Genomic DNA, 21,109 nt, shown 5'->3' with positions numbered 1-21,109 from the left:
CTGGGTTCTTGGGGAGGAAGTTTGGGGACAGGGTTAAATTGTTTTAAAAAATAAGTAGGGGCACCTGGGTGGCACAGCGGTTAAGCGCCTGCCTTTGGCTCAGGGCGTGATCCCGGCGTTATGGGATTGAGCCCCACATCAGGCTCTTCTGCTATGAGCCTGCTTCTTCCTCTCCCGCTCCCCCTGCTTGTGTTCCCTCTCTTGCTGGCTGTCTCTATCTCTGTCAAATAAATAAATAAAATCTTTAAAAAAAAAATTGTTTTAAAAAATAAGTAAAAATGTAGCTATTTTTATGCTTCATATTTTACTGGTAGTTTGACAATCTAATTTTAAGAAACCAACACTGAAATGAATTTAAGAGGGGGCGCCTAGGTGGCTCAGTCAGTTAAGCCTTTGGCTCAGGTCATGATCTCAGGGTCCTGGGATCAAGCCCCACTTTGGGCTCCCTGCTTAGTGGGGAGTCTGCTTCTCCCTCTCCCTCTGCCTCTCCCCCTGCTCCTGCCCTCGGTCTGTCTCTCAAATAAATAAATAAAATCTTAAAAAAACACGAATTTAAGAGGACCCTGATATTCTCTTTATTACAGGAATCAAAAAAAGATGAGAGTACTTCATATTCCCCTTTATTGGTACTAAAGTTAGAACATTATTCATTATTGCTGATCCAGAGACAAATTCCTTAGATAGCAATTGGGCCTATTAAAAGCAGGTCTTTGTAGTTTTTATTTGCATTTTATTGTAGGGAAGAGCAGCCAGACTAGCAAAAGTTTTGTTAGTTTACTAAACCAATAAATCTGTCATCAGTGTCTTTGGATAGCGTTGCTGACAAATTGAAAGATCAGCGTGGCTTTCTGTCGCCAATCTTTGTCTTGAGGGGGGGCACCCCTTGGGCTGGCATTCTGGTCTGAGCATTAAGCGTGGGGACCCTGGTAGTTAGATTTAGAGCAGACGACCAGCTTGTCTAGCACTTAATCCACCTGTCAGTCATCAGTCTGCACATTTGCACTCCCAGCCCTGGGGTAATGTACTGTCGCTCCTCACCCAGAAAAGCTTGGGACCCGTGTTGGATTTTTCAGGGAGGTTTTCTGATGCCCTTTTGCCCACCAATCTGTAACATTTTTGAGATTAGTAGCTGACTGTTGGATAAAGCTGGGGTGGGGGCGGTTAGAAAATGACATTTACATGGAATTTTTAAACACAAAAATGTGAATATTACGAAAATTTTAAGAAGTTTTTCATTTTTCACATTTTTCCTTTTTTTCTGTCTTGTACTCTCAAGTAAAACAGATTATCTTTAAATGATTTCCCTCCCGTGAGACAGTTGAATATTTTTACAGCACTGTTGGACCCTATAAGCTACAGGGCTTAGCAGGGGGCATTAAGGGTGTGGTTCATGTTAAGAGTTGAAAATACATAATGATCCTTGTTGATTGGGGGTAAACATGACATAGAGAAAATATTTCCAGATCCCTAATTTTAGTGAATAGTTTGGCATACCTTTCTCTCAAGAGAGTATCAAGTTAGAAATTTGCACTTAAGCCTTTCCCCCTTCTTTTAGTCCTGTTTTGTGGTAGACGCACTTTCCAACAGTGAACAATAGGAGGAAAGGCAAAGAAGGCTGTTGAAATCATGAATTGCTTATTTTCTGACACATTAATTTAAATCTTTGGGATCTTTATTTCAATTTCCATATAAATCTATTTAAAAGGTTATAGAAGCTTGATAATTTTTGTTATTTTGATTTTTTTTTTTGGTGTAGTAAATTGTAAATGAGAAGGGAAAAAAACCCCACTACTTAGAAATGATCATTGTCCATGTTCTAGTGGGTTTTAACGGTTATTTCCATTTGCCCCAAGCTCTTTGAAGGAACAATGTTACTTTTAAATTTTCAGAATACTTTTCATTTTTTGCATTTTAACTTTTTTTCCTGTTTAACTCCTCTTATTTTTCATAAACATACTTATGCACATGAAAAGATTTTTTTAAACAAAACAGAGTCTTACATTTCTTTCTACATCTTTCTAATTTGGCTGCTTTCAGTGTTCTCACCCTTGCCCAGCAGGGCCCTCGGGCTCCTTAGTGTGATCACTGCCTCAGATTTGCTAGGGCCTAGTCTGTCTTCTGTAATTGGAGCAGAAACAGTCTTATTCCAGAGTCTGGAATTAGGAGATTTTCTAGTTTTCTGTCTTGGTTGCCTTTTTACCTCAAGTACAAGGCTTGTTTGCCAATTAAAAAAAATAAATAATTCACATATTATACAATTCACACCCATTTGCAGCATATAATTCCATGGCTTTCAGTATATTCAGTTTCGTGACCATCACTACAATCGCTTTAGAACATACGCACGTATGTTCTCCACGAAGAAACCCCGTGCTCATTGGCAGTCACTCCTCATTTCTCTCCAAACCCCAGCTCCCTCAGTCCTAAGCAGCCTCTCATCTACTTTCTGTCTCTCTAAATTTGCCTCTTCTGAGCACTATTTATAAATGGATCCTACAACATGTGGCCTTTTGTGACTGGCTCCCTTTTACTTAGCACAGTGTTTTCAAGGTGCATTCTGGTTGTTCGTATATAGCGTACCTGATTCCTTTTCATCCCACTGTATGGATCCGTTGCATTTTATCAATCCATTCATCAGTTGATGGCTATTTGATTGTTTTCACTTTTTGGCTGTGCTGAAGAATTCTGTGAACATTCGTGCACAAGTTTTTGGTGGACACTTGTTTTCGCCCCCCTCTACGGCATCCATCTAGGAGAGGAATTGCTGGGTCATATGGTAACTCTATGTTTAACCTTTTGAGGACCTGCCAGACTGTTTTTCAAAGGAGTGTGCCATTTAAAAAAAAATGATCTATACAAAGTTATGCAGCATCGTGGGGTTCAAAGAGATGAGAACATAGATGTTCTTTCTTTTGAGAAAACATCCTTTAAAGTTTTATAGGCTTCTGTCCCACGTCTGCATATCTTATTTGCTGTATCTCATTGCCTTAATAGATAACTGTATCATTTTCCATATTTGGTTTCCCTTTAGACATCTGTTTAAAATTTTAGCTCCAGATGGCCATAGATACCAACTTTTAAAGTAAAATTATTTTATTTTCCTTTTCTTAAACAGCACCAGCAACATCCCTTAATCTTGGTTGTGAAACGTAAGTTGCTAGAGTGATAGAAAAACTAGGGGAGCATCATGGTGCTTGTGGTGGTTTTCTTTTTGAGATCGTGCGTATCAAAGTTGTGATAAGGGCCTAAGCACACACTGCACAGAACTGGCTGGGCCTCTGGAAGAGGGAAGGTGATCCCACTATCAACACTGTATTTTGTAATACCAAGAGCTCTGTCTAAACAAAGCATCTTTAGACTGGATGTGATCCTAAGAAGTTATTTTCTCTCTCCTTGTTTTTTAGTAGGACTAAACTTAATCCTTTTAAGATTAAAGAATGTACTTGTGATGAACACTGGGTGATTGTAATAAAAACAAAAAAAATGGTAGCCTGCTTTAAAAAAAATGTAACCCTTTAAAAAATGATAGCGGTCTATGCTTTTCTAAAGGTAACTACGTGGAATATTCTAAAATATTTATTGAATTGTTTAAAGTAAATTTAAATCTCTATTTAGAAAAATTGGTTTTAAGAGACAGAAATAGACTTCCAGATTAAGATGGTATCGCGATCTGCTGTACAGATCACAGTCCTTATCGGGAAAATTGGGGGCCATATTTATCTTAGAATTCAATTTTGGGGGTTTTCAAAAGGCTATTCCATGTATTCCATCTACATCCAGTGAGTCTGGGCCTTACCCCATAATACAGCACATTAATATTTCCTGACGAATCATAGGAATATTCATACTAAGGGATATAAAGGATGGCTATTAGTAGCCTCATATCTGTTCGAAGCATATTGGGCCATCAAATGAATTTGTAACGAACTTAAAAAATGAACTTGCAGGTTTCAGAGATTTTTAGATTTGGGGGTTGTAGGTAAGGAGTTAAGGGATATTGAGATCGGGCTGTGTTCCAAGCCCAGGAAGGGGATAGATTTTTTTTTTTTTTTTTTAAGAGAAAGGAAAAAAGCAAAAGACATTGCCAGGCCTAGAGAGAAGCAGCATCTTCATGGACCCTACATGGGTGTTAGATTGAACTGATACTCTAGGCCTCCTGGGTTCTGGGTCTAGAATCGCAGTGGGAACGGGAGATTTGGCTCCTGCACAGTAAAGGGAACTTAAAAGGGCTGCAGGGGAGATGGGGGCCTGGAACCATACTTAGTGCTGGAAGTCTGGTGCTGGAGTGCAACTCCCCAGCTCATGAGAGGAAGCTTGTTAGGTTGTCTGCTCTGTGTGGGATGATCATGCATAAGGAATTCTCCTGTCGGTTAAGCTAGTGGCACCTGCCTTGAGAAATACTGATCTGGGCAAAAGATAAGGATCTGAATGAACACACTAGCAATCAGCATGAGGTAGTTGGGGTGGATAGGAGAGATACTAGGGGAGAAAAATGGAAAATGACCACTTGGTTTCTTGCTTAAGGGATCTAGTAGATGGTGCCATCGGTGAGATAGGGCAACCAGAGGAAGAACAAGATTTGGGAAACAAATGTTGATCAGTTTTGGGGATGCTGAATTTGAGAGACTAGTGTGTCAGTAGCTGGGAGATGTTATATTTTTATATCATGAACTCAGAGCCAAAGAGTGGCATTAGCAATGTGTGGCTAAACATACCAGTAGTTGTTAAAATGAAGAGAGGACAGTGTTTTCTAGACTGCATGAAGAAGGGGAAGAAAGCTAAGGGCAGAACGTTGGGAGACACCACCGTCTTTAGAGACAGAAAGGCCAACAAAGAAGACCGAGAAGGAGCAGTCAGAGGCGGAGGAAGAGCCCAGAGTTGTGGGGACCAGAGGAAGAGACCACAGGAGTAATTGTTAGCGTCCTGTTCTCAGAGATAAGGCTTATCCTCTTTGCAGTTGAGGAGGTCGTTTTACTCTGCCTAAGTGGTCCCATTAGGCTTTCACTCTCTGACCTACCCCAATCAGACCGTGTTCTCACAAGTGACTGTGACACCATTTGTACCCTGCTAACTCATAGGCGATTCTAGGGTTGGGGAATGGATTAAAAAAATACATGTTCTGGTAAACTCGAACAGTGTAAAAAGATGGTAGGAACAGAGGAGAGAGGAATGAGTGAAGGGAAGGTCCTGGTCCTAGAGGGGACACAGCACTCTCCTGCCGAGAGCGAGGATTGCCTGGGTGCAGACGAGATGGGCGCTTCAAGGCTACTTGAGAATAGCTAGGTCTTGAGCGTCAGCTTTGAAACTTTCCTGCGGGAAATTTTGCTGGCTTGGATACTCTTAAGGAATAGCTGTCTGACAAATGCATAATATCATGTTTTAGAAATTAAAATTGCAACAATCTGTAACTAGGTTTGGGCATATTTTCAATTTCTTTAAGAGTGTTGTTAATATGACCAGATAATTAACATTCTATATAACATTCTAACATTCTATATAAAAATTGCTAACCAACAGTTGCTCAGTGTCGCAAGCAGAGGCAGGGGACTAAGGGGAGAGCCTCTTTTTAGACTGCTTCTCAGGGCACCGGGGTGGCTCAGTTGGTTAAGTGTCTGCCTTCGACGCAGGTTATGACCCCAGGGGTCCTGGGATCGAGCCCCACGTCAGGCTTCCTGCTCAGCGGGGCACCTGCTTCTCCCATTCCCCCCGCTCGTGCTCTCTCGCTCTCTCTCTCTCAAATAAATAAAATCTTTAAGAAAGAAAACTGCTTTTCTACTGCTCCAGTGATTCTGTACCAATGAAGATGGGGGTGTATAGGATATATTCATGAAAGATGGGGAGTGACCTTTTCACAGGACTACTTATATGCATGCCCCACATAGGAATCTGGAGGTTCCCATGTATATTTCAGCATCAGAGATTATTCATTCATTTAGCAAATATTTATTGAGACCTCCCATGCCAGGTACTACTAAGGCACTGGAGATACAGGAGTCAACAAAACAAACATGTCTGCCATTATAGAGCTTCCATTATAATAGGGGGAGGACAGACAATAAATATCAGCATAATAATTATGTAGTATGTTGGGAAGTAATATATGCTATGGGAAATAAAAGTCAGGCAGAGTAAAGGGGGTGGGGGGAGTGCCCGGGGTGGAGATTGTGGCAGGTCGTCTGGGGAGAGGGTGTGTGGGCAGAGAGGACAGCTAGGACAAAGTGTCCGCCCCCCCCCCCCAAGGTGGAAGCATTCCTGACGTGCTGAGGAGCAGCAAGGAGGCCAGTGGGGATGCAGCAGAGTAAGCAAGGGGAGGAAGGTGGTAGGAGGTGAAGGCAGTGGAGGGAAGATGAGCTTCTGGTTTTGGACATGTTGAGTTTGAGATGCCTGGTAGAAATTCAAACAGAAATGTTGGGATTTGTGAATCTATAATTTTGGGAGGGAGCTGGGCTGGAAATATCCATTTGGGAAGGAGAAGTTGGCATATAGAAGATATCTGAATCCATGAGATTGGGTGAAATCACTGAGGGAGTGAATGTAGATGGAGAAGAGGGTCAAGAACTGAACCTTGTGGTGGCCAAGACATTAAGAAGTCAAATGGTTGGAAAGGAACCAGTAAAAGAGATAAGGGAGACCAGTGAGAGCCAAGTGTACAGTGTATCAGAGAGGATGAGGGAGTAGTGAACTGTGTCAGATGCTCGTGAGAGGTTAAGATAAGGACCAAGAGTCCACCATTGGGCTTTTAGCAAAGTGGAGGCCATTGGTCACAATGAAGATGGCAGTGTAGGGGAGTAGTAAGGGTCGCGCGCAGTGAGGAGTACAGAGGAATAGGACACTAGCTGGCAGAGGAAGAGGCATCAAGTGAAGGTGTAAGAGGAAAGATACATCAGTGTGTTTCTATGCTGATGGGAGGTGCCCCGTGCAGGGCGGGGAGGAGAGAGCTGCTGGAGCAGTGTCCTCTTGCTTGGTTCTTCTCACCTTCCCTATCAGCTTGAGATCTTGTTAGTTTGACTTACTTTCTGGGAAATCGTTAGCTCAGTTTTGGCAGGACGGCTGTGAGTGACTTCATCTTTAGTCCCCTTGTGTTCACCGGTAGAGCAGGAGCGGCATTAAGTTGTAATCAGGTTGCAAAACCATGTGAATAGAGGTTTTGGTAGCTGTAATTTTGAAAAGGCGTAAGGTCTGTAAGATTCCGTTATGTCTGAATACAGTCCAATTATCAGTCTCCACTTCAGTTTCCCCCCAGCTTTATTGAGGGATAACTGACAGAATTGTCCACTTCCAAATTTCATAGAACAGGAATGCCTTCCCCTTTTTATTCAATTTATAATCAAAGTTTGAACGAGCTTTTTTTCTTCTCATTAAGGTTTTTTTATCCTGTTTATCATCTAGTAATAATTATTTAGTAAGTAAGACACCAATTATAATAGGCATTTAGTAACTGTTCTTAATGAGAGCCTACCACTTAGTGTAGTAATACAACCCGTGTGTTGAAAAAAATGCAGTTAGTCTGCATATGATTAATAGAATCTTTGTGTACCTTTCAGAATATTTGCTTTGTGTGTTGAGCTGCACGAAATTATATATAAAACCTTTGACTTTAACCAGGTAGCCTTCTTTAGAACCCCTGTGCCCTTCTCAACGTGTTCCCATCCTCTTCCTCATCTTTGTCAGTTGGACTACACATTTCCTGCAGCCTCTACTTACTGCTTCTTCAGATTTAACGAATCTGTGGTCCCAAAGAGTATGTTGTCATGCTGTTTCCATTAATGTGTGTGAGGATGGGAGGAGAAAGAGTGATTGAAATGTCCAGCTTTTAAGATTTCCAATAGATCAGACTCTTGACATCTTCTCAACTGAAACACTCCGTTAACTAGCAGGAATGAATAGCACAGATAGCTGTAAAGTAATGCCCCTGGAGCATAGCAAATGTGTAGTTTGCAATATTTTTTACCTTAGATGCTGATTTTCAAAGCATTAATAAGCCCTAACCAGAGCATTTTATTCTTCAGTTGTATTGGGTAAGAATCTACCGTAATTATGACCCTAACCTGAATTTCCTGCCCCTAAATCCTGAGGATATCCTGTCCTATATTCTTTGCTTATCCTCTACGGTAGCTTTCTAATCCTTGCAACCACAGCTATGCTTTCTAAGATCAGTTGTCTACTTGGTCATTTTATGAATGAGGCTTGAGGTTTTCTTTTGACCAACGTGCATGAGCAGTAGCAGCCCCTTCTGCACTCATACCTGAACATTTAACAAGCCGATATAATAACAATGAATTTTCTTTCTCTTCCTAATTATTTAGCTCTGTAAGAAGCATCACTTTGGAATTAACAAACCAGAGAAGATTGTACCATCTCCCGATGACTCAAAGTTTCTACTGAAGACCTTTACACATATTAAGTCCAATGTGTCTGCTCCTAATAAAAAGAAAGTAAGAGTTTAATTGATATGGGCTTGGAATTCATCTTTGATTAGTTTTAAGTTGAAGGGTAATTTTCTTCCCAGTAAACTTGTTTTCAAACTGCTCATCCTATGAAAGCACTATCTGGGCGTGGTCCTTGAGATTATTTTCACTTCTCTCCTAGGAAGTTGGGTATTATCCACATGACGCCATCCATTGAATTCCTGCAGTAATAGTAGACTGATTTCTTACAGGTTAAGGAAAGTAAAGAAAAGGAGAAGTTGGAGAGGAGACTACTTGAGGAGTTGCTGAAGATGTTCATGGACTCAGAGTCCTTTTACTACAGCTTGACCTATGACCTAACCAATTCGGTACAGAGGCAAAGCGCTGGGGAGAAGGACCCCCGTCCCCTCTGGCAGAAGGTACTTCTCTCATAGCTCAGAGCAGAACTGTTTACGGACCCATTTGGCTTCTGTAGTAAAACTCACAACATGTTTCTGAATTCTTCCTTCTCTGCCTTTTCCAGGTTGATGACCGCTTTTTTTGGAATAAATATATGATACAAGATCTTACTGAGATTGGTGTGAGTAATTGTTTCTAAAATAGCCTAAGGAGTTATAATTGCTAAGCAAATATTTTAAAATTACATTAAAATGAATTAAAAATCTCACTGAAGTGGGGTGCCTGGGTGGGTCAGTTGGTAGAGCACGTGACCCTTGATCTCGGGGTTGGGAGTTCGAGTCCCACGTTGGTGTGCAACCTACTTAAAAAAGTTGTGTGTGTGTGTTTTTTTTTAATTTAAAAAATCTCACTAAAATGTTTTCCTCTCTAGAACGGGAATCATTTAGCTGGGAAAGCCAAGGCGTTATTTAGGGCAATTTACAGCTCCACTGCCTCACCGCAGGCCTAGCTTTTTAGCAGGTTCCCGTAGGATAGAAGTAATTGAAGGCTGCAGAACTAATGTCATAGAGTTCCTATGAAAGAGAGGTTTTGTTTGTACTCATTGGAAATGTTGAAGCACAGTTCCCCTTTAATGATACCGGTCATTTAACTTTCCTGTCTCCTCATCTGGGAACTGGAGGAGACAAATCTCGAAGGACATTCCAGTCCTGCCAGTACTTGAATCAGGGAAGATAGGGAATGTGGGGGGATTATTGCATGAGGTTCCTTCCAGTTGAATGGTTACTGTGTCCTTTACTCTGTCACATATGTCAAAGAATTAGGACTGTCCGAGGACAATTCATTCAGTCCACAAATATGTATAGAAGGCTTGCTATGTGCCAGGTACTGTTCTGGACACAAAGTGGGCAGACAGCCGAATGGGTAACATATTATCTTTTCACTAAGTTTTCAAAAATTTCAAACCTTTTTCTCCTTTCTCTCTCCCCCCCCTTGGCGGTGGTTAGTAAATGACTTGACTTCAGCTGTGTCTACCACTCGATCGCTATCATGCCTCTGTTGAGAATGAGGCTTGAACATGTTCTTGCCTCTTTTTATGAGGCTGATCAAACTATGACCACTGAAATTCAGTGACGGGGAGAAAAATAAAGGTGACTATAATGTGAATTTTTGCTGTTTGCTGACATACTGAGTTCTAATATGTTTGGCAGAGTTTTTGTCAGACACTTGGAATTACCACTGAAACTGACGATTCACTGTACATTTCTCTTTTCCTGTTGAGTTTTGCATGATTGTTAGAACAAAAATACAAATAATGAGGGTGGTGGTAAGAATAATGAAGGCAAATAGACCCTTCACTTCACAATTTTCAATTCTAACCACGTTCCGAAGATCCTATCTGCGTGCTCCATAAAACAAAACCATGCGACAGGTCCTGGCTTATGTGGCTGTGGACGATGAGGTGGGTTTGAAGGTCGATGCGGTGGGTTTGAAGGTCATGCGAGGTTAAGGCTGGCTACAATTGTGAAGATGCAGCAGAAAGAGAGAGAACAATGGCCTGGAGCGCTTCTTACCCTTTGTTGCAGACAGTCAACTGGGAAATTAGAGTATTCTTAGCCTGCAAGGCACAGAAGGGGACAGGTCTAAGTGTAATTAATACTCTCCTAATTATGTTGGGTGACTTTGTAAGATAAGATACTCATGGAAAGGATTTTTTGTTTTGTTTTGGTTCGGTTTGTTCACTATGTGGATTTTAGCTCGGCAAGGCAAGTTTTTTTTTTTTTCTAAACTAGAAAATAGGCTCAGTCGTTAAGCGTCTGCCTTCGGCTCAGGGTGTGATCCCGGAGTTATGGGATTGAGCCCCACATCAGGCTCCTCCGCTGGGAGCCTGCTTCTTCCTCTCCCACTCCCCCTGCTTGTGTTCCCTCTCTCGCTGGCTGTCTCTCTCTGTCAAATAAATAAATAAAATCTTATAAAATAAAATAAACTAGGAAATAGAGTCAGTCTTCTGTGCTCATAATAAGGTAATCAGAGTTGGTTGTATTCTGTTAAAGCCTTGATGCAATGGGGAGTTAAAAATCAACCTGTACATTGTGGGTTTTTTTTTTTTTCCTGTGCCAACGGGAATAATCACAATAGCTACATTTGTTGAATTCTTAGGATAAGGCAGGAGCTAAGTCAAACCCTTTATACATTTTACTCATTCACACAGCCTAATGAGGTAATAGTTTCTCCTATTTCTCAAATCAGGACATGGAGGCATGGTGAGGTTAAGTGATTTACCTGAGTAAGTGGTGGAGCTTGAATTTGTTACCCAAGCAGTGCGGCTTCTCTGCTGAGGACCCTCTCAGGCAGCTTTTTTTTTTTTCTTTAAAGAAATCTCTACACCCAACGTGGGGCTCGAACTCACAACCCTGAGATCAAGTATCATGTGCTCTATCAGCCAAGTCAGCCAGGTGCCCCTCAGGCAGCTGCTTTTGAATTGATCACCATAGAGAAAGGGATAGGCTCTTCCCTTTGTCCTTTTCCCTCCCTCCTTCCTGCCATCCTCCAGTAAGCAGGAAACATGGTTAAAAAATAGAAGGTTTCTGCTTCTAGGAAACTCACAAACATGGGCTGGCTTCTGTCTGGGTTGAAGCAAGCAGCTGTGCTTATACAGAAGAGAAACAGCACGATGCTTGTATTGTTTTCAGACACCAGACGTGGACTTTTGGATTATCCCCATCATCCAAGGTTTCGTGCAGATTGAAGAACTTGTGGTTAATTATAATGAATCATCTGATGATGAGAAAAGCAGCCCAGAGACCCCTCCCCAGGAGTCCACCTGTGTCGATGACATGCACCCACGATTTCTAGTGGCTCTCATTTCACGCCGAAGTAGGCACAGAGCAGGTGAGTAGAGGGCTGAAACCGTGTGCCAGTTAAATTCAGACGAGGATGGTAAAGCTGCAGATGTGTTGAAATGCTAATGACAATAATGGATTTGGAAACATAATTGGTTTCAAAGTGCTCAGTGACTCTAAATAGTGTGATGTAATTGGGGACCAATTTCTGGAGGGAGGTGAAGGGGGAAAGTTAACAAAAGCAGGAAGAGAAGAAGGTATATATATGGAGAAGAGAAGAGAGTCACTTGGGATATGCTTCTAAATACCATTGTTCCCACTGACAGCCTGCATCACGGTAATAAATCCTTCCTGAGTGCGAGCACCCTTGGGAAAACCCTTCCCTTTCAGTTCACAGAAAGTATCTTCACTTCAACTTTGAAAAAACAATGATGCATATAGTGATGAGTTTTGGGGAAGTTGTTACCGTTCTGGCTGGCTCTTGCACATTAGAGCCTTCAAGCTGTCCTGAAACACGTACTTGGTTAAGAAGCATATCTGATCAGCCTACATGCTCTTTTTTATGTTGCTGTTTTCTGTTTTCATTGTCTTTTAGGAATGCGTTATAAACGGAGAGGAGTGGATAAAAATGGGAATGTTGCAAATTATGTGGAAACTGAGCAGTTGATTCATGTTCATAATCATACTTTGTCATTTATTCAAACACGAGGCTCCGTGCCTGTCTTTTGGAGCCAGGTTGGGTATCGATATAATCCACGACCCCGACTGGACAAAAGTAAGCCTGTCAGTTACTCGGTTTGCAAATGATGATTTCAGAGAGAATATTTTTTTAATATTAGGTACTTTATAGATTTGGATTTCCTGGGCTAGATACTTCATTTAAAACAATAATGCATGGTGAAATTTAATAGTGATAGAGTATTTGCAAGAAGAATAATGATTGTTGACAATCGAAGTAAGTTATTTAAAAATAACAAATTCCCTAACAATAGAGTGAAATATAGCTTATTTCACAGATTTTAAACCGTTGTTTCCTTGGTGAATACTTTCTTAAATGATTACTTTTGGAAAAGGGTAAATGTAGCCAATATTGATAAAAGCAGGAAATATCTGAAGACGGCATCTACAAAAAACCAGATAAGATGCCTTTACTTAGATGTCTCACTGTGAAAAGTTTGTTGTTGTTTTAAATATTGAGGATTTAATTTCTTCCAGTATTTTAATGCTAGCACTGGAATAGCTAGGTCATGTCAGTCTAATCAGATTACTCAGTGAGGTTGATTTTAAAAATTGTTTACAGAATATTTTTCTCTCAAAACTCAATATGTATTTGTGAGAATCCAGTAAACCTTCAGTTTTTAATATTCATATTTGTAGGAGGGTTTGTGGTTTCTTATTATGAACTACATGGAACCCTTTCTAACAACAGGCCGGATGCATGAACAATAAACATCCTAGCTTCACAGCGTGCGCTTCCAATGTAGTTCGGTTCAGTCTGATTGGGAAAAAAGGAATCCGAGATCTTTGACTTTGCATTTTATTTTAAAATCCTGGTTTTGGACCATCTTAGTTACATTTGGTTGTCAAAGTATTGAAACGTAAAAGTAAAGATGGAATAAACACTAATTTCTGTCTCAAACATTAGAAGGAAAAATAGATTTTGTATCACTTCTTTGTAGGTGAAAAGGACACTGTTGCCTATTTCTGTGCCCATTTCGAAGAACAACTGAAAATTTACAAAAAACAGGTGGGCTTTGATCTGTAGTAATAAAATGTTCCTTCGTATTCAGCCATGGTTATGTATCTGTTTCTTTAAATTTCATGAAAATAACAAGGTACTATTCGTAATTAAGCAAGATGGCATCTTGTCATGAAGTCAAAGAGCACATAAGCTGAGAGTATTTTCAATGTTCTTTAAGAAGAATTATCACTGAATCAGCTACTTTAGACTGTGTTTAGAGAAGAGATCAGTCTACTGTCAGTTAATTATTACAGGCCAGGACGTATCTAGAGTAAGAAGTGAAAGGCATCTCTCAGTACCACTTAGTTCCGTCTCCTGAAGATAACAATTTGATATGTATCTCAGTGTCTTTTTTTCTCTGCCCATCTTTCTTATGTTTTCTTGTGTAGGAATGTGATCATGTAGACTAAAATCAAGTGAAAACTCTTAAGTAAAATTCCAAGTTCAGTAAGATGACCAGATTCAGATATGAGATTCATACAGAACAGTCAGTAAGTCTTATCCATTAGCAATGACCAGTCTGAATGTGTAATGCTGTAGGATGCATTTTTCTAACAGCAACAACAAAAAATAGGAAGAGATAACCTAAAACCCAATAAACATACAAAAAAGGTAGCATGTGTATGGAGGCGGGAAGTGGAAGAAAGAATGACTAAGAACACAAAAGAAAACCTGAATAAACGGAGAGAAAATACCATGTCCCTAGAGTGAAGGATTAATACTGAATAGATGTCAGTTCTTCCAAAATTAATATATAAATTTTGTGCAATCCCAAAGAAAGGCTGAGCAAGAAAATAAAAAGCAAACGCTCAGATTAAAAAAAAAAGTTCGATAATGAGATAAAGGCAAATGGGGAAATGAGAACTCTCACATTGCTAGTGGAATCATAAGTTGTTGGTCCAGCTGTTTTAAATGATATCAATCAAAATAAAATATGCTTATACTGTTAGTCCATAGTTTTGCTTTTTGATATCTACACTACATATTATATGTAGAAATCATTTCCAGGTGGATATGGATCTGAATGTGAAAAGTTAACCATAAACCTTTTAAAGGAAAATATGGAAGGTCTTTCTTTTCTTTCTTTTTTTTTTTTTTAAAGGCCCAAGGCCTTAGCCAAGCCTCTCTTTGGTGCCTCTAGAACATCTTTTTGGCCTCGGGTCTTAATCAGGACTTAAAAAGTGCCAGCCAGTACCTCAGTCTCTTCTGAGTTAAATTCATCTGTGATTTCTAGGGTCAGGCTTTAGAATATGAAGGCCTAATTAAAGTAATGCCCACCCCCCACTCCCTTGCTTTCAGGGAGATCACTCTTGAGAAATCTTTATATGTTTGTATAATTGATCAGACTTGACCAAGTTTGATCAGTTTTGCTGCTGAAACCATAGAAACAAATACATGCAATTAAATGTTAAAAATAAATAAAATAAAAATTTTTATAAAAATGAAAAAATAAAAAGCGCTACCCATAATGAAAAATATTGATACATTTGACTTTACTAAATTTTTAAGTTTTATTGAAGTTTTATCATTTATTTATTGAAACTATTAAAATTAGATACGACTTAAGTCACCAACCATAGTGAAAAATTAATAAATTAGACTTTATTAAAATAAAGAATTTCTGGGGGTGCTTGGCTGGCTCAGTCCAGAGAGCATGTGACTCTTGATCTCGGGGATGTGAGTTCAAGCGCCATGTTGGGTGTAGACATTACTTAAATAAATAATTTAAAAAATAAATAAAAAGGGGCCCCTGGGTGGCTCAGTCGGTTGAGCCTCCAACTCTTGATTTCAGCCCAGGTTGTGATCTTAGGGTGGTGAGATCGAGCCTGCGTCAGGTTCTGCTGCTTGTGCATATGCACTTTTACTCTCTCCCAAATAAATCTTAAAAAAAAAAAAAATGAACTTCTGTTTATTAAAAGGCACCATTAAGAGAATGGAAAAGCAATTCACAAAGTGGGAGAACCTATTTCAGATTTCTTAAATACATATCTAGGACAAAAGACTCCTCTCTAGAGTTATTTTTTTAAAAAACCCCAACTTTTATAAAACTCCCCAAAAAAGATGTATGGCCTAAAAGAAAACTGGACAAAAGACTTGAGCAGAGTTCATGAAAAGGTATATTTGACAGGCCATAAACATATGAAAGGTGTTCCACTTCATCAACTATGAGGGAAGTGCAAACTAAAACCACTTACGCACCAGAATGACTAAACTAAAAAGATAGTCTATGCCATGTTTTGTTAAAGACATGGAACAACTGGAACTCTAAACAAACAAAAAAGTTTAAGCCTACCTGAGAGAAACGCATGTTCACTCCAGGAGGCCTGTACAAGAACCCTTATTGCAGCATCAAAGTGACCTGGCTTCGTCAGGAGGTCAACAGATAAAGGGTGGCACATTTCAAGCGCTGGATGCGATTGCCTAGGAAAGAGGTAGATCTGTGTGTACTAGAGCGGAGAGATCTTGAAATCACACAGTAGAGTGAGAAAAGACTGTGTAACAGCATATGGTGTGTTGCCATTTGAAACCCACAAAACAAAACTGTGTTATTTATATACATGTAATTCTTTTCCATATATATGTTCTCACACATATACGGCGTGCACCGTTATTAAATCAGCATACCTTTGTATGGGCTGAAAGGGCACACTTCGTGCTGCTAACCAGTGTTACCTCCAGGGAAGGCTGTGGGTCTGGGTTGCAGGGAGGAAGGATTTGACCTTTACTTACACTTGAACTTCTTACAATGTGAATCAGTTCACGTACCAGCAATATGTATAACTAGCATTACAGAAAACAAACCGCAGTTTAGATGTAACACATAGGGGTACCTGGCGGGCTCAGTCAAGGGAGCCCTGCAACTCTTGATCTCAGGGTTGTGGGTTCGAGCCCCATGTTGGGTATAGAGATTACTAAAAAATAAATAAAAACTTTAAAAAAAATGTAACCCATAATCATTGTAAGAATTGTAACAATACTGAGATGTGTAAAGGAAGCCGAAGAAATAAGCTGCTCAGCACCCTCGTCCCTGCTCTGTGTCAACTTTCTAAAACCTGTTTGTGCACGTCAGTTGTACGGGTGTATGTACTGAGGAGACACCTCCTTCTTTCTGACAGCACCCCGATAATGTTCCCTAACCCACCTGCCTCCCCCGGGTAATTGCGGTCTGAGAGGTGGACCCGCAGGTCGGTCTGACTCAGGGTGGCACCACTGTTCCTGTCGCCAGTGATTGGTTCAGGCCCTGGCCTGTGTGTGTTCATTGGCGGTTTGGCCAGTGAGGTATGATGCGAGGGAAGTCTGCTGGGAAGCTTCTGGGAACGATTTCCTGCTCTAATAAAAAGAGATACGGGAACTAACAGTCCCTCCGTGGTGGTTGTGTCTGGACTTGATGTGCTGCTGCGGCGGTGTCGAAACCGTGACTAAACCAGCCTGCGGACTGACCGATATGCCGAAGATGGCAGAAAAGATGGAAAGATCTGGGACTGGTAGCACTGAATTAAGCAGTTCTAGAACCATGCAACCTCCTGACTTCTTGTTCCAAAGATCCGAGTCAGTGATTTGTCATTTGCAGCAAAAACCATCTTGACACACACAGATTTACACATTTATAAAATTAAGTCAAAAGAGGACTATACCATATATACTATTCTGCGACTGTTTTCACTTAATATCTCATGGCTGTTTTTTCTCTCTCTCTCTATTGATGGACCCTTAGGATATAGTTTTGGCTATCGCAAAAATTTTCCAGAAAACAACGTTCATATATTTTGGAACACGTGCTTTATAGAATACATCTCTGGAAGTAGAATGGCTAGATCAAACAGTATGCATTTAAACTTGATACCTACCACTCTGTTCCCAAGAAGATCACAACAGTTTCTACTCTCAGCAACAGTGGGAGCCAGTGCTCATTTCTGCATGTAATCACCGGTGCTGACTCTTATCTAGGATTCAGTTTTTGCCTCTGTATAGATGAAAACTAGTTTTCTGTTATAAATTTGTATTTCTTTGGGTTTTTTTCTTTTAGTTTTTATTTAAATTTCAGTTAGTTAACATATGAGGTAATGTTTCAGGTGTACAAGATTGTGATTCAACATTTCCATACAGCGCCCAGTGCTCATCACAAGTGCCCTCCTTAATCCCCATCACCTGTTTCTCCTGTCTCCCCACCTCCCCTCCAGTAACTGGCAGTTTGTTCTCCATAGTTAAGAGTCTGTTTCTTGGTTTGCCTCTCTCTCTGATTATTAACAAACTTGTAGCCTCATGTTTATTGGCTCTTTGTATATTTTCTCTTGTGAATTTCCTCTGTATCCTTTATTCTTTTTTGCTTACTGAATATATAGCACTCTTATATAGTACTGGTTTTAAGTTACAGGTGTATTCCCCCAGGTAGTTCTTTGCTTCTTTTTGTTTTCTTGTTTTACCTTTGCTTACTTACATTGTCGTCGGTTACAGAGGTTTTAAATTTTCCTGTTGTCACATTTGTCCATCTTTTTCTTTATGCCCTCTGGTTTTTAAGCTTAGAAAGTCATGTCCTGTCCTACAATTATGGAAACATCACTCCAAATATTCTTCTTTTTTATAACTTAAAAAGTATTTCAGTCACTAATGCATCTGTAATTTGTGTATAATGAGATGTAGGGAGCTAAAGTAAGTTTTTCCCCACCATTAGACAGTTATTCCAGTACCATTTATAGAATATTCTGTTCTTCTCCCAGAGTACTGTTATATTTTAGATTCCTCAGTGTACATGGGCCTGTCTCTTGGCTGTCTGTCCTGTTCTGCGGGTCATTCATCTGTTTCTACACACGCACTACCATCTTGACTGCTATAGACTTAGAGTAGGTTTTGCTCTCCAGTGGGTCAAGTCCTCCTTTATTATTAGTTTTCAGAACTTTTTCTGCATATTTATCCTTCCAGATGAACTTTAGAATTAACTTGTCAGGTCCATAGGAAGATCCTGATCAAATTTCGATTGGGATTGTTGAATATTTAAATTAATCTGGGAAGACTTGACATCTTTACAATATTGAATCTTGAATCTGGCTCCATAGTGTGTCTTTCCATTTACTCAGATTTGCTTTTTTGTATTTCAGCAAAGATTGATAGTGTCCATATGTAGGTCTTGTATATCTCTTTAAAAATTATTCTAAATAATTTAAATATTTGCTACGATAAAGGACCTAGTTCTTAATATGTATTCTAATTGGTTATTGCAAGTACGTAATGCATAAAATAGCTATTAATGCTGTCGACATACATGATTCTCATAAACCTAACTATAACAAGTGAAAGTCTAACTTTATGGGAAGAAAATTGATGCTTGAGGGGATAAATTTCTAACTGTGGCTATAACATATTTCTAAAACATAATTGCAAATAAAGTGATTAAAAACCACATTGAGTTCTTAACATCTGATTAAACTGAATTTGTTTTTCTTTACTCTCACAGGTTATTATTAACTTGGTGGACCAGGCAGGCAGGGAGAAAATTATTGGCGATGCTTACCTGAAGCAGGTGTTACTCTTCAACAGCTCACACCTCACTTACGTCTCATTTGACTTCCATGAACACTGGTAAGAGGGCTTCCTAACGGGAGTTCTGATCTGTTCCCATGTTTGTGGTACTTGCTGCCCCCGCTGCCTTAGCTTCTCGTCTTCCTATCAGGAAGAAACGTTTCTTCTTCTCATTGTTACTTAGTTTTGATTTTCATGTGGGCTTTATTTTGGCTAAAAATTTAGTTGTTCCTGGGGCGCCTGGGTGGTACAGCGGTTAAGCGTCTGCCTTCAGCTAAGGGCGTGATCCTGGCGTTATGGGATCGAGCCCCACGTCAGGCTCCTCCGCTATGAGCCTGCTTCTTCCTCTCCCACTCCCCCTGCTTGTGTTCCCTCTCTAGCTGGCTGCCTCTCTCTGTCAAATAAATAAATAAAATCTTTAAAAAAAAAAATTTAGTTGTTCCTGAAATATTTAGTCTGTCTTTCCCAAAACAACGTGGAGACAGAGAGTTCCACTTTTCCTTTTATCACTCAAAGAACTTCTGGAGCTTTTCCTTTCTGCTTGGGTCCAAGCTGGCAAACGTAATCGAGCCCCCTTACTTAAACATCATTCTGTTGTCTCGTCTTTATACTGTATTAGTAATACTTCTTTTCCTGTGGATAAACTTCACTAGAGTTTGCTGTGGAAAAACAATAACTGGTGAATCATTTTGATGGTAACTTTAACCTGTGTGTATTCTGAAAGCCAGGTTCTTTTGTCATAATCCTGGCTCTAATGTGGGTTCCTCTACCCAGGTATTGAAAATTTGGTGGGGAAAGGAGCTTCTGATACTTGTGATATGTTTCAGTGTATTTTTAAAAATATTTTCTTTCACAGTGCTGATTAATTATAAGCATTTATATAGTTGCCTATATAATTTATGGTAGTGTTAACCTCATGTACTTAAAGCAATAATTTTCTTAAATTTTCCCAAGCTATTTTAAATATTGTATCTTAAGCTAAAAAAAAAAAACAAACCCTGTTATTAAACATTTTTTTTCTTTTGGCATGTATTTTAGCCGAGGAATGAAGTTTGAGAATGTTCAGACACTAACAGATGCCATTTATGACATTATTCTTGACATGAAGTGGTGTTGGTAGGTATTTCATAAGTCAATTTGATATAAACTCTCGGTCTGTGAGATCATATGGATTTGATTACTTGAAACTAAGCATTAAAATAATAGCAGCAAGCTGGAAAAGTATTTTCGTGTTTCTTGTTTTTGTTCCCAATTCCTATTTTCCTTTTCCAAAGAGTGTCGGTCATCAGGTATTGAACAGGGCAAAGGTGTCAGGGGGTCAGGCAAGGTGGAGTGACATGCTCTATGACTCTTTTTTAATTCCTTCTAATGCTCCATGGTCTACATTTCCTCTTTCTCTTCGCTCTCAGCATCCCTAACATGGCTCTGGGGTACTTGGTCTCAGTTTACAGGCATTTCAGAATTATCAGAGAAGGAAGGTGATCCTCAGACTGGAGGAGAGAGATTTAGGAAGAAGAAATAGGCTTGAAGGATAGGAGAGAACGTTCTATTAGACTTTAAGGCCGCAGGTGGCCAGAGAAATTAGACACGCAGGCACGCTGCAGGACTCCTCACCGAGTGGTAAAGTGACTGTGTTCAGGCCACATGCATTTAGATGCATTTCTCCTTGAAGTCAAAAGGGGGGACAGGATGGTGTTTTAAAGTGCCTTCCGGCTTTAATGTATGGAAGAGCATACTCCGGGTTGTGCCAGCTCTGCTGAGTTGTCACGAGACTTGAGGCAAGTCATTCTGCACCTCAGTTTTTTGTTTTTCTTCAAAACAGGGATAATAACGTCTTTCTTATCAAGTTATCCTGTAAATTAACAACAGTGTCTACCAAGTAGTCAGTAATGCCTGTCACATAATATTCCAAACAAGTGGATAACCAGTGCTACTGGTGTAATTGCTACACTCTAAAGAATTGTGGTTTTTGAAAACCTTATTAAAGTACTTCATATTGTAAAATAATCCCAATCTATTTTCGAAAAGGGTCGATCAAGCCGGGGTGATATGTAAACAAGAAGGGATTTTCCGCGTCAATTGCATGGACTGCCTGGATCGCACCAACGTGGTCCAAGCCGCCATCGCCCGCGTGGTCATGGAACAGCAGGTAATTGGGGGGTCCACTGCGTTGTAAGTATTTGTTTCTCAATTTTTCCACATGT

General features: G+C 39.9%; 1 protein-coding gene across 3 annotated transcripts in view; it reads left to right on the top strand.

The window, feature by feature from the left end:
• INPP5F (inositol polyphosphate-5-phosphatase F) overlaps positions 1-21,109 on the top strand; it is an 87,129-nt gene that overhangs the window by 41,270 nt on the left and 24,750 nt on the right. For all 3 annotated transcript variants that reach the window (XM_040623864.1, XM_040623865.1, XM_008685185.2), the window contains 9 exons: positions 8,307-8,435; positions 8,660-8,827; positions 8,932-8,988; positions 11,498-11,696; positions 12,243-12,422; positions 13,327-13,394; positions 18,841-18,965; positions 19,944-20,021; positions 20,934-21,054. In XM_040623864.1, coding sequence (XP_040479798.1) covers positions 8,307-8,435; positions 8,660-8,827; positions 8,932-8,988; positions 11,498-11,696; positions 12,243-12,422; positions 13,327-13,394; positions 18,841-18,965; positions 19,944-20,021; positions 20,934-21,054 — 1,125 coding nt within the window. The remainder of the gene's footprint in view (positions 1-8,306; positions 8,436-8,659; positions 8,828-8,931; positions 8,989-11,497; positions 11,697-12,242; positions 12,423-13,326; positions 13,395-18,840; positions 18,966-19,943; positions 20,022-20,933; positions 21,055-21,109) is intronic.

The sequence above is a fragment of the Ursus maritimus genome, unplaced genomic scaffold (genome assembly GCF_017311325.1).
Source record: "Ursus maritimus isolate PB19 unplaced genomic scaffold, ASM1731132v1 scaffold_7, whole genome shotgun sequence".
Taxonomy (NCBI): Eukaryota; Metazoa; Chordata; class Mammalia; order Carnivora; family Ursidae; genus Ursus; species Ursus maritimus.
Note: the sequence above shows the minus strand (reverse complement) of the source record. Positions and strands in the feature narration are given on the sequence as shown.